The sequence below is a fragment of the Parus major genome, chromosome 2 (genome assembly GCF_001522545.3).
Source record: "Parus major isolate Abel chromosome 2, Parus_major1.1, whole genome shotgun sequence".
Classification (NCBI taxonomy): Eukaryota; Metazoa; Chordata; class Aves; order Passeriformes; family Paridae; genus Parus; species Parus major.
The window spans coordinates 80,196,427-80,209,690 of NC_031769.1; the positions used below are offsets into that span (position 1 = coordinate 80,196,427).

The 13,264-nt window shown below is 40.4% G+C and overlaps 1 protein-coding gene across 2 annotated transcripts; it reads left to right on the forward strand.

The window, feature by feature from the left end:
* Positions 1-78: 78 nt before the first annotated feature.
* ATPSCKMT (ATP synthase c subunit lysine N-methyltransferase) lies at positions 79-9,658 on the forward strand. 2 transcript variants are annotated; one of them, XM_015618327.3, is made up of 5 exons: positions 79-333; positions 719-1,038; positions 2,957-3,094; positions 3,822-3,872; positions 8,625-9,658. In XM_015618327.3, the coding sequence occupies exons 2-5, from the start codon at positions 772-774 to the stop codon at positions 8,820-8,822; spliced, it is 654 nt and encodes a 217-aa protein (XP_015473813.1). In that variant the 5' UTR covers positions 79-333; positions 719-771; the 3' UTR covers positions 8,823-9,658. The 2 variants fall into 2 exon arrangements, with proteins under 2 accessions (XP_015473813.1, XP_015473814.1); XM_015618328.3 differs by having other exon boundaries at positions 79-301.
* The last annotated feature ends 3,606 nt before the right edge of the window (positions 9,659-13,264 follow it).

The window sequence follows — 13,264 nt, forward strand, 5'->3', positions numbered from 1 at the left end:
GCGCCTGCGCAGCCGCCACAGCCACGCCTTATTTCGCGGGCGGGACCTTTGTAGCGCCCCCAGAAGAGCCTTCTGGAAGCCGCCCGGCGCTGGGGGAAGGAATGCGGATCTCGCGGCCGCACCGCCCCCGGCTCACGGGGGCGGGGCGGGAAGGAAGGAGAATGTACTGGACGGAGCGGAGTACGGGCGCTGGGCGAGGTGGTAGCGTTCTGCGCCGGGTTACGTGAGGGCAGAGGAGGGAAGACAGACACTCGGTGGAAAAAGCGTGCTTGGTGCTTCTCACCGGAGCGCCTTCGGAAAGGTTTCGGTCCCCCACCCCTTCATAGTAAAGTGGTACTGCCCTTCCCTACAAATTTTGCAGGCTGAGCATAACTCTGGGTTGGGCATTGGCGAGTTGGGGTGTGTGGTGGCGAATGTCCTTGTGTCCCAGGAAAAAGTTTGTCCGCAAAGGAGTAACGATAACTCCTGGATGTGTCCCCATGGCGGACCCCCGGGTGGTCTGTGGCGGGGAGGTCCTTGCTTGCGCCGCTCTTGAACTGATTTGGGGCGCGCTGCTCCCCTCCCGCATGTGGAGGGCCAGGGGTTTAAATAGAAACCGTATTTCTGCCCCATCGTGCCTCAGCTTTTTAGCTGCTGTACCATTTCTCTGGGATCGGCTAAAGTGGTGGTATACGGTATTTTTTTTTAACTCTCCTACGTGTTTGCTCTTTGCTACAAGATATTGACTTGTTTCAAGTGACCGAAAACAGTTTCTGTCCGTCCCCGGGGGCGATGTCCCAGGCGCTAGCGAAAGAGGTCCCGCAGGAGGAGGGCGAGAGGGGCTCTCGGAGAAGCAGCTGGGGGCTGCTGGTCACGGCCGGTGTGGGAGGGACCTTGGTGGCCCTCTATGCTGTGGCCACCCCCTTCGTGACCCCGGCCCTGAGGAAGGTGTGCCTGCCCTTCGTTCCTGCAACCGCCGCTCAGATCCAGAATGTGCTGAAAATGTTGGAAAACAGAAATGGCTCCCTAGTTGACATTGGTAGCGGAGATGGCCGTGTTGTAAGTTGTGGATGTTGCCTTCTCTTTAGATCACCTCTTTAAAAAGTGCGAAAATGCTGGGGCTGCGTTTTCTCACACTTAAAAATGTCTTGTCTTTGGCATCCGATGGTTGTGTCAGAGTCTTATGAAAAGGATCAAAGCTGAGAAAGTTTACATTCAAAGTTTTGATGAGTAATAAATAGTTTTTGCTGCAGTCTTACCTGTAGCTTGACCAAGGTAGTGGACAAAATGTCATTGTGATGACTGGAGGGAATCACAGTGCATTCACTTGAAAAGATGCAGTCAGAGTCTTGGTACTGATTGACAAATAGCTGTGATTCCATAAAGGTGTGTAGCTGCACCAAGTGAGGCTGTGAGATTCTTAATGTATAAAGATGATAGAAGTGCAAAAAGAAACGGACAATGAGCAGTGGATTATAAAAATAAAAATCCTGGTGTGGTTAGAACTGTAGTCTTCACATCTTTGTGCAGTGCTGGCTTTGCTACTTCCAAATCCATGTGGTGAAACTAGAATAAGCACCAAGAGAAATGGTGAGAATCATGAAAGAAAAAGTGATACTGTGTTTCCAGAGTATTGCTTCAGCCCCAATTTGTGAAATGTGATGAGGACATTGTGGAGAATGATGTGGTTTGATTTTTCTTTTGTTGCTGTGATGTTTTGTGTGCTTTTTCATAACTATCTGCTTCAAGTCAAATTTAGCAACAGGATGGTGGTTTTTGATGGAAACATGCAAGTTCTTGAATGCTGTCTTTGTCCATGTTTTATGTGAATGAGTCAACTATTTGTCCATGTAAAAAAAAAATTGATTTGGATCCCCAAATCTGTGAAGATTGCTTGAATTGTACCTGCATAGGAAAAAGACCAAAAAACTTAGGCATGAGAGAGTGGCAGTGTCTGATGCTCTCTCTGTTCATCATTATGGCTGCTGACTCTCATCAGAGCTATCTAATTTTAATAGGTGCTATGTCATTATTTTGTATATTATATAGGTACCTAAATGGAGACTGAAGATTATTTGGAAAGCTAGGTGCCTAAAATTGAGCACTTGGTGTTTCCTTGATGCATCTGTCCTTAAAAAAGTCAGTTCAGATGCTTTTAATTATTTAGCAATTACTCGGGTGTAATTGGTGGATAAATATGAAGATACTTACATTTCTAAGTGTGGTAAAAATGTCAGATTCTTTTGGTGAATTTTCAAGTGCTCTGTATGTGATGGAAGATGCATTACTTTAACAGTGCAAAATATACAGTCTAGGTAAGGCGGTTTGAGAAGTTCTGTTAAAAAATGTGTACTTCCTGATTTTTACCTTGCTTGTTTTGTAATTGATAGTTCATCAGGCAATTCCTGATTAGAAGTTGGCAGTAGCTGTTTAAATTATGTTTTAAACCTTTATTCTAGAAATCAATGCATTTTTTATTCTTTTTTTAAATGTAGATCAACAGATTACTTTCAGACTCTTTCTATTGGTATGTTATTTTGTCTCTGATTCAGGGGCTGCTCAAGTGCCTATCCCTCACTGCTTTTCAAATAAGTGGTCTAATTTTGAGTGGTTTTGGTTGCAAGTTTCACTGTTCTCTCAGGCATCAATGTTGGTACTCTAATTCCAAGACAGTGTTATTAATGTGTTAAATTGAACTTTTATGTAAATCATAGATGTACTGCAGTCCCACAGCTTTGCCCTGTTTTAATTTTGTTTGTTTTAATTTTGTTTGCCTGACTATATTTCAGTTGGACTAGTAATAATAGTAAAATGTAGTTTTGAGTTTTTGTTCACTATGTAGTGATCTGTTGGGCATTAAAACCAAGATGACTTAGAAAAGTGCTCTTTGATTTATATTTTAAATAAAACTGTGTGCTCCTGTTTAGGTGAATAGACATATATGTTTCTAAGTGAAGATTTATTTTCTTTCTCGTAGGTGATAGCAGCTGCAAAAAAGGGATTCCAGGCTGTCGGTTATGAATTGAATCCCTGGCTAGTCTGGTACTCCAGATATTGTGCCTGGAGAGATGGAGTACATCAGAACACCAAATTTTATATTTCAGATTTATGGAAGGTAGGTAGTGAATGACACAAGAATGAATCTGGGATGATTGAGAGATTTTATAAGTTTGGAAATACTTTCCTGAAGGAGCTGAAATGCTGTCTGACCACAAGATGCTATATTGGCTTTGAGCAAAGTACTTGTGCTGGGAATCTGGTGTATGCTGTTCTGCTGCTTTTGTGCTTTATTCAAGTGCTTCCTTTATAAGTAAAGGCTTCTTGAGCAAGCCTGGGCCTGATGAATTATGTGTGAGGGGTTTTTTGGCTGTGGGGGTGTATGTGTTCAGAGAGGAGCATAGGAGAACTTCATGGTACTGAACAGAAGAACTCAGTCATAAGAATGCCTAGAAAGTTTTTATAGCTAGCTAACATTTAACAAAAGAAGGGGCAAATCTAAAGCATACATTATTTTATCATATACAGGAGTTGTGAAAATAACCCTTTAGTTATTAGTAAAGTCACATAGGTATTTTCTAAATTAATACTTTCTGTACTTCTAGAATTGCTATTCCATATTCTTGGCCAGACAGTAGAAGTTTGTTGCTGTTCAACAGTATGAAGTTTTCTTTATGTGGAAATTCTTGTGATGAAAAGTTGGTAAGGGATCTCCTTACATATTTTTGGTTTAAATCCCTGTTGAAAGAACTGCAGCTAGAAGGATTAGGAGAAAAGAATGGTGAGAGTTTCTCTTAACTATAAATGCCATTTTCAATAAGATTTATGCTCAAATTTTATTTCAGGTTTCTTTTTCCCATTATAGAAATGTTGTTGTTTTTGGAGTACCTCAAATGGTAAGCTTACTTTTTACTTTTATTATATTGTTGTGGTTTATTTATTATACTGTTTAATTATTTGTTACAAAATTTAATTATTTTAATGCCAAGGTGCACAGTATTAATACATTAATCTGCAAAATGAATCAACCTGCAGGTGGTCAAAGGTATAATAATCATAGAATCATAAAATATTAGGAGTTGGAAGGGACCTTAAACATTATCAAGTCCCAACCCCGATGTCCATGGAATACCTCACACTAGACCAGGTTGCTCAAGGCCTTATCCAAACTGGCTTTGAACACTGCCCAGAGCCTCCCTGGGCTACCTGTCCCAGTGTCTCACCACCCTCACAGTAAAGAATTTCTTCCTAATGTCTAGCCTAAATTTCCCCTTTCAATTTTTATCAATTCTCCCTTGTCCTATCTCTCCAATTCTTGATGAAGAGACCCTCTCCAGGTTTCCTGTAGGTTCCCTTCTGATATTGGAAGGTTGCTATGAGGTCTCCATGCAACCTCTCGTTCCAACCCCCCTGCAGTGAGAAGGGACACTTTTGACTAGATCAGGTTCCTCAGAGCTCCGTCCAACCTGGTTTGAGCAATTCCATGGCTGGGGCATCTACAACTTCTCCGAGCAACCTGTTTGATTGGCTCACCCACCCTCATGTGAAGAATTTCTTCCTAATACTCAATCTAAACCTACTCTCAGTTCAAACATTCAGTTTAAAGGCCTTCCCCCTTATACTGTTGCTACATGTGCTTGTAGAAGGACCGTCTCCATCTTGTAGGCTCCCTTCAGATACTGGGAGGCTGCAGTTAGATCCTCCTGAAGCCTTCTGTTTTCCAGGCTGAACAAACCAATTCTGTCATCCTGTGCTTCTGGATTGCTTGTTCCTTTACTGAGGCGAGATGAAGTGTGTGAAGAGCTTTATGTGATGCCATACTATACAGCATACACTAGAAACATTTCTGCAGCAGTAACAGGAAGCATAATAAACCTTCCTATTCTGTGCTTTTTTGTTTGCTTGTTTGTTTTTTCAATAGCACCAGAAGTAAATCTCTACTTCAGATTTCAGTTATAACTCGTATTGGAAACTAAAGTGGATATGGGTGGGATATTAGTGAGCACCATGATTTTCCTCATGTTGCCAGCCCTGGGTGTTATGTGCTCCCTTGCCTGAGTTCCGGCAGGGAGCATTGGAAATGTTTGGATTTTTCAGTCAGGAATTCTGCCATTGCACTGAGGGGAAAAGTGCTGGTGAGGAAAACTAGGAATAAACAAATGCCCTGGGAAAATGTGAGTAAACCCAGCAGAAATACTGAGTTAACTTTTAAATGTAATAAAGCGGGATACATTAGTAATAGCTGTGATAGAAAGGGTAGGTATAGGGCTCAGAATAACTTTTGTAGATCCAGTAAATACTAGGTTAAATTCCTTCAGCAAAAGTACTGCCATAAATGCAACAGATGCAAACATATGAACCTCTGTATTTCCTGAGCATTTGTTTGCCCTTTAAATTTACTTTGGAAGTTGTTAATGCTCAGCCTCCTGAATGACTAAATTAATTTTCTAGAAACCTTAATGCATTTCTTTTTTACTGAGGAACAGTAGATCACTTTAGCTTTTTTAGTAGTGCTGGCCTGATTTGATGCTTTTGCACAGTGCTTTTATTTCATATCCAAGATTAGCTTTAAAAACATGAATTTATTGATCTTCAGGAAAGACTAAGACCTGTCTTGTTCTTGCAAACATCTGGGGTGAAGATGTGTTTGTTTCAAAGTTATTGCAGACAGATACTTAACTTGTTCAGGGGTAGGATGATGGAATTCTTGCCAGGTGATCATGTTTGCAGCTCCTGTTTATTTTGACAGATTATATACTGTGCAAAAGGTTTACTAAACTATATATCTATGTTGACACACCAAAAAATTCCACTAAACCCTGGCTTCACATAAAATACAGTATGATTGTAACACCTAATGTAACTGATATATTTAGCTTAAAATCTAGTTTGACTGGTTCAAGGATATTATTATTTTTGGCTAAACTTGGCTGAACTATTAATGATGTTTTCTAATTTGTGCCAATATGGACATGCAGTGTCACTAATTTTCATAATTACTCCTAAAAATTAGTCCATGTCTATATATTTTCTGTAATAAAAGTTTTTCTGGTGTTTCAACTCAGTTTTAGATAACAAAGTGGGTTTATTTTTCCAGTTTGTTTAAGATGCTAGTAGGCTTATTTTTCTAGGTGTTTAAGGCAGCAATAATGTTTAAAAGCATTTGCAGTGTGGATGAAATCAGAGCCTTAAAAATACTTGGAGGTAACTCCTTGGTACTTTTGATCTATGGCTGTAAAATTCTTAAGATACTCCGTTGTTAGCTTAAATGTAGCTATAATAGGATATTACATCAAAGGCACACCCTGCATGTATGTGATAGTGGAAGCTCTTTGAAGCCTTTGAAAACACCTTTTCTGTAGCCAGTCTTATTTTCTAATAATATTCTTTTGGGTTTTGGTTTTTTTTATCTTTTTTGTGAAATTTTATGTATTTTTGTCTCTGATTTAAATTCAGCTATATTTTAAATAACTATTGCCCTTTAAGTTTTTTTAAAATATTTAAACATTACATCATGATAACCAAAGTAAATAGTGTTTTACATGTTACAGAAGTAGCCTGTAGGGTTTGCCCTTAAAATTACTCATTCGGATAGATACAATATGTAAGAATAAAAAGACCTCCAAATGGATATGGACTGCTGATGTGCTTAAATACACCATCAACCTTTTCCAAAGGACAAAAGTGGCTAAATCTGTTAGGTTTCTTTTTTTTTTCCCTAGAACATAATCACTATCCGGGATAGAAAATAAATTTAAGTCTGCATGTGTTAGTTCATTTCTGACTTAGTCCATGGCGCAATTTGCAAAGCACCTACTAGAAAAAGAGCATCTGACTGGTCAGGGTGTTGCTCTGTTCTAGAAAACTAGTGATGCTTCCCCTGACTTTCATATCCTCTCAGTTTCTGTGAACAGAGGAAAGCTGGACTGCAGATGTTCAGCCAAAGAGAGTTGCATAGTGGTATGTGAGATGGCTCCCCTCAGAAGCCTGCTCTTTAAACTGGGGAGAGATGGATTTGGTGGATGGACTGTTCAGTGGATAAGGAATTTTCTGGATAACTCCATTCAGAGTGTAATGGTCAATGTTTTAATATCCAGATGAAGATCAAGTACAATTGGTGTCCTTCAGGGGTCTGTATTAGGAGCAGTCCTGCTTAATATCTTCATCAATGGTATAAAACAGTGGTCTAAGAAAAGTTTGTAGATGACACCAAGTTGAGTGGTGCAGTTGACATGCCTGAAGGATAGGATGCTATCCAGAGGGGAGCTGGACAAGAAATGGGCCCATGGGAATATTAAGAGGTTCAACAAGACCAAATGCAAGGTGCTGCACCTGGGTCAGGGTAATCCCAAGTACCAGGCTGGGGGATGAACAGATCAAAAGCAGCCCTGACCAGAAGGGCTTGGGGTGCTTGGGGATGAGAGACTGGACATGACCCAGCCATGTGCACACACAGCCCAGAAAAGCAAACATGTTCTGGGCTGTATCCAAAGCAGTGTGGCCAGCAAGGGAGGGAGGGGATTCTGCCCTACTGGTGGGACCCTATTTGGAGTGCTGCATCCATCTCTGGGCACCCCAGCACAAGACAGATGTAGATCTGTTGGACTAGGTTCAGAGGAGCTCCTTTGCTATGAAGACAGGCTGAGAGAATTTGGGTTATTCAGCCTGGAGAAGTCTTGACTCTGGGGATACTTTATTGTGGCCTTTTTAGTAGGGTGTGTAGGGACAGGACAAGGAGTAATAGTTTTAAACTAAAAGAGGGCAGATTCATATTAAATATAAGTAGGAAAAAATATATGAATGGGATGAAGCACTGGAATGGGTTGCCCAGAGAGGCAGTAGATGGGGACTGGATGGGGCTCTGAGCAACCTGATGTAGTTGAATATGTCCCAGCCCATGGCAGGGATGTTCAGCTAGATTACCTTTAAAAGTCCCTTACAATCCAAACCATTTCATGATTCTACATTCTGTTTCATGGAATGCTGCTGAAGGGATTCACATGCATATATGTTAATATATAATTTTATATTGACTTATTTGTGCTCAGTTTCAATATTAATTAACATAACAGTATTTTACCATAGAGTGACAGCAGAATGTTTGCTTTGGGTTGTTTTCTGTGTGATGTTTTGAGTGTCCCAGGATCAATCTTGGGGTTAGACTGTAAATTTCGAGCAGTGATGGCCTTTAGGTGTCACATAAGCTCATGAACCTTGGGGTATCATAATTAGCATAAATTCCAGGGGCTGAACTTTCATTCCCTCAGAGGAGAATCCCACTGAAGAGAATTGTGAATTGGAAATACAAAGTCTTTTCCCCGCAGTTTTAATTGGTTTGTTTTTGTGTTTGTTTCGTTGTTTTGTTTTTTTTTTAATTTAAGGGATAATTTATAGGTTTTGATTTAATTTTTGGATCTTAAAGTTATGATTCCCTTGATCTCACCAATTGGGGCACACTAACCATTTTCTGATTTTAGATATTCTTTGTCAAGGCATCAAAGCCAAAATATGTGTCATGGTTACTTTCCTAAGATTTTTCAAAAGAAATTGCTGAAATCTTTGATTTCTCTTGAACACCTGAATTAGATTCTAGAGAGAATGCTCCTGTTTGTTACTGTTTCTGAGAGGTTCTTCTTGTAACTCAACAGATGCCACAGCTGGAGAAGAAGCTGGAAGAAGAACTTGAATGCCATGCCAGAGTCATTGCCTGTCGCTTCCCTTTCCCTTGCTGGATTCCAGATCATACTACTGGAGAGGGAATAGACACTGTGTGGGCCTATGATTTGAAACATTCTAGAAGATGTGAAACAAAAAGCTTGGAAATTACACCAGAGACAGAATCTTAAACATCTAATTTGGTTTCTTACAGAAATTTTTGTCTTTGACTGGACCTGTTGAAGATAAGATTAATGTGGAGAGAGTCCTGGCATATGAAGATGTGTATTCACCATAAAAACTGAAGTACAGTGGTTGTCTGAAAGTACACAAAGGTTTCTGAAAAGGTGTAGTTAAATGACTTAATACAGTGTCCTGGTTTAACCCCATCTAGCAGTGAAGTACCACACAGATGTTCACTCACCCATACTCCCCCAGTAGGATGGGAAAGAAAACTGAAAAAAAAGGTCATACCCATGACCATGGATTGAGATAGGAATAATTTAATAATTTATATAAATTTACTACTAATACTAACAACAAGAGAAGAAAAACCCAAGAAAGCTGAGTGATGCACTGTACCCTTGCTCACCACCCACTGATGGATGCCCACTCCATCCCATAGCAGCAACTGGTCCCTCCTTGCCAACTCTCCAATTTATATACTGGACATGATGTTCTATGGTGTGGAATGTCCTTTTGGCCAGTTTGAGTCAGCTGTCCTGGCCATGCTTCCTCCTAGCATCTTGCATACCTCCTTGTTGGCAGAGCATGAGAAACTGAAAAGGCTTGGATTAAGTACTGTTCAGCATCAAGTAAAACCATCAGTGTGTTATCAGCTTTAGTCTGTTCTAAATCCAAACCACAGTGCTGTACCAGCTATCAGGAAGAAAACTAACTCCCAGCTGAAAGCAGAATATGTAGTTAGTCAAAATTACAAAAACGTTTTTATAGAAGTGGAAAACTTCAATATGAAAAAGCAAATTAGGCTGGTCTGTTGTGATAGATCGGCATTTAAGAAAACAAAGAGAAACACCTAAGGAAGTTAAAACTGCTGGTGGCTGATGGGAGTTTTTCTCCTGGCCAAAAGCTGGCCATTTTTAAGAATTGACAGCAGTTTTAACCATTGAAAAAGTGAGATGAACCTGTGAACACCACCTTAAGACCTAAGCCTGGGAATTTCTTGGTCTCTTTGTTCCCTGGCTGTGAAAGGTAACTGAGCTTAAGCTGGCTCCTGTCCCCTGCCCAGGCCATGCAGGCCGGGCAGGGGCTGGGCTGAGCCTGCCACGGCTCCCAGCCGGGAGATGGGGCCTGCGGGGCTTGCCCCGGGCTCTGGCTGGGCCAGGCCGGTCCCTGGCTCGGCTGCAGTTTTTGCTGTGACTGAATTCACCAGAGACTGCCGAGTAAAGAAAGAAAAAAAGTTCTTGACCTGTGGCGGACTGAGACAGTGACCACACTCTCCAGAGCAGCCATGAAGAATCTTCCATCGCAGACAGCTCCAGCTGCTGCTCTGTCAGAGATCACAGAACCATCTACAAAGCCTGGGCAAGATTTTAACCCTTTCATTACCCAGATGAGACTTGCAGATTAATCCTTTTTTCCAGAGAAAGAAAAAGAGAGTAATCAACATGTAAAGAGACTTTATAAACTATCAGAAACAGTAAAAAAAGAATTAAGCTTCAGAAGAGGTAGAGAATAAGGAGATGCTTTAATTAAGCTGAAATATTTTTCTGTTAAAGCTACAGAGATGGACAATAATGTTCTGAAAAAAACTCCTTTAATTCATGACAGAGTATATGGGGTGGAATGGAGTGTTCAAAGTTTGGATTTTGAGCAAAAGGTGGAATAATTTTGATACAGTGAAGTGCTGGAACAGAAGGGGAGAAGTAATAGTTGAAGATTTGGGGCCTTGAGAGGCAAAGAGAACTTCTGTTTTCCAGGGAAGCTCACAGAGACAGATGAAGAGAACTTTTGCCTTTGAATAACTCATCCTTAAAAATGACATCCCTAGACTCATGTATGGGTCATGGTATAGACCCATAACACACCTCAGAGTTATGTGAAATGGGAGGAGAAAATCTGATGACAGATTTTTCTGGGCAGCTGGCATCAGAAAAATAGACAGCTATAACATAAATAGTTTTCTTGTGAGAAACTCCATAGATTAGCAGAAGAAGACTTCTGTTTCTCTACAGAGACTGATGAAAAGATTCTAACAGGAATTGGGGACTGTTTAAACACCAAAGTTACAAAGTTTTTTGTCTCTATGTTGTCATGTAAACAAAAGAATGTTGGGTAGTGGGAGAAAAAAGGGTTTTCTGGAAGTTTTATTCTAGTGTTCTTATTCTTGTAGTTTTGTTAATAAACTTTCTTTATTCCTTTTAAGTTTTAAGCCTGTTTTACTCTTGTTCTAATCCACATCTCACAGCAAGAAATAAGTAAGTTTTCTAGTTTTTTTTTAGTTACTGCTTTAAAACCACAACATCTGTAGAATCTGGCTTGAAGAAAAGTTGGGTGCTATTTGGGATGTGTAGTCTACAATGATGCATCTACCCATGCTTTTTGGTTTTTGATGTGAGGGGACAGGAAGATGAAGAAGTTAATACATAAACCTACAATGAAGATTTGAAATGGAGCATGGTTTTGTCCTGAAAATGTACACAAAGCAGGACAAGAAAGGGGAAAATGGGTGTGTAGTGCACAAAGGAGAGGTGATTTCAGCCTTGCATTGAAAGGCACAACTGTGAACATGGAGACTCTGTGTACTGAAGAACACCAGTGTCTGGTAAACTCTGACAGCCTTTTGCTGCAAGAATGCATGAAGTATCTTGTAAAACTGCACTAAATTCTTTCTATAATGATTTAAGTGTTATGATTGTTACACAAAGATAGATTGACAGGACAGGGATAGAGTGGCTTATCTAAAATGCCTGAATTTAATATCCCGGGGCCATAAAACTAGAACCTCAGACAAAGTAAATCTGAATTATTTCTGATGAAGACACTAACAAAGGAAAAATTAGCTAATTAAGCAAAGTTCTTCCCTGAATGATCATGAAGGAAAAGAGGAGGGAAAAGTATTTTGATCTATTGAATTGTGTTGTCATCTGCAGTGCAGTGCTCTCACCCAGGTTTCTACAATCTGTATTCATTAAATTTAGCTTGTAGGGAATGAAGCAATTATATACTTCTCTCTTGTATTTGACTATATATTTTTCTATTGCATTAACCTTTACCCTGTTAAAAGGCAAAACTGAATTTCTCATTTTTGTCTGTGGTAAAGGTTTTGGGATGTGCTCTTCCTAGTTGCTACCGATTGTTCCAGGAGTACTTTTTGAGGAGGACACAGTAGAATTAATGATTTGATGACCTGAGCTTTAGGACTACTAAAGTACTGCTGTCCTCCATGCAAAGAGAGATTTATGATTATTTTAAAGTAAAGCAGAGAGCTGTTTCTTGCTCTGACTATTTACTTTTGGGGGCCTACACTGAATTAGGCAGTAGTCTGAAGGTTTGGGATTCCTTATGATATAAGGAAATCTGCTGTATTTCCTGTTTCCATGGCTTGAGTGTGAAATGGAAAGAAAAATGTCCTAATTTACACAGGAGGACTGGGAAATAATTTTGTTGACATATTGTCCTTTTCCATCATTTACTATGTTCATTTGATGGTTTTCAAGATTCAGTACTTTACTGCAATTAGTTATCACTGTCTGGATTATATTGATACACTTCTTGTAGGGGCTGGAACCCGCTGGCTTCAGGATCCTAGCTCTCCCCTGGAGGCAAGACACCTTTCACTCAGAGAGAGACAAAGTATCACTCCCAGGGATCTTTGAGTTAGATATGTTAAACTGTTGCACTCCATTGGTGTTCCCTCCCCTGCCGTCCCACCCACAGGTGGGATACCCACAGGTATCCCGGTCTCCCCCCGCCCCTCTCCTCCCCTATAAATATCCCGGGTTTTCCCCTGTTCGAGAGATTAGCTGTTGTTGTCTCCCTTCGCCAAAGCCCTGCCTGAATAAAGGTTTGTGCTTAGCGGAATGCTGGACCAGCTTTCTCGTCCCTTCTTCCCATGTCGCCGGCCTGCCGCCGCTGAGCCGAGCTGGAATCACTTGCCTGCCCGAAGCCGCACACATGCGCTTCGGCCCAGCACTTTTCAGGGCTGCTTCTCTAGAGAAGTCGCGGCGCTCCGGCCTTTCCATTGCCGCAGCAACTTCGAATTGCTATAGTAATGTATTATGATTTTGTTGATGTGATACTTCAAAACAAAAAATGGTTTCTTCTGAAAACCAGGAAAGAGAATTACCATAATCATATTATAATGTAATTCTGAAGCCAAAAGGAGGAAACAAGCTACACATGCTGTTCAACACTAAAGTAATTTAGGTACACAGAAAAACCTGTATCTTATCTTTGTATCTTCTAGTAGAATCATTTGCCTTTTGGGAGTTGTGTTATTTTTTGACTTGCCCTGCCAGATTTTAGCAAAAAAAAGGTGTTACATTGCTGAATGACTAATGCTTTCCTGAAATACTGTAGAATTTAATTTGTTTATTGTCGCCCTGAAAACTCAGCTTCTGAGCTTGCTAACATAGTTTTCTAAGGACTTTCCCAGGACAGTAACTGTAAA

Excerpts from the sequence above, each read along its gene's own strand:
- ATPSCKMT (XM_015618327.3), top strand. The coding sequence starts at position 772 with ATGTCCCAGGCGCTAGCGAAAGAGGTCCCGCAGGAGGAGGGCGAGAGG. Across the intron at positions 1,039-2,956 it reads GTAGCGGAGATGGCCGTGTT|GTGATAGCAGCTGCAAAAAA; the intron begins GTAAGTTGTGGA and ends TCTTTCTCGTAG. Across the intron at positions 3,095-3,821 it reads ATATTTCAGATTTATGGAAG|GTTTCTTTTTCCCATTATAG; the intron begins GTAGGTAGTGAA and ends ATTTTATTTCAG.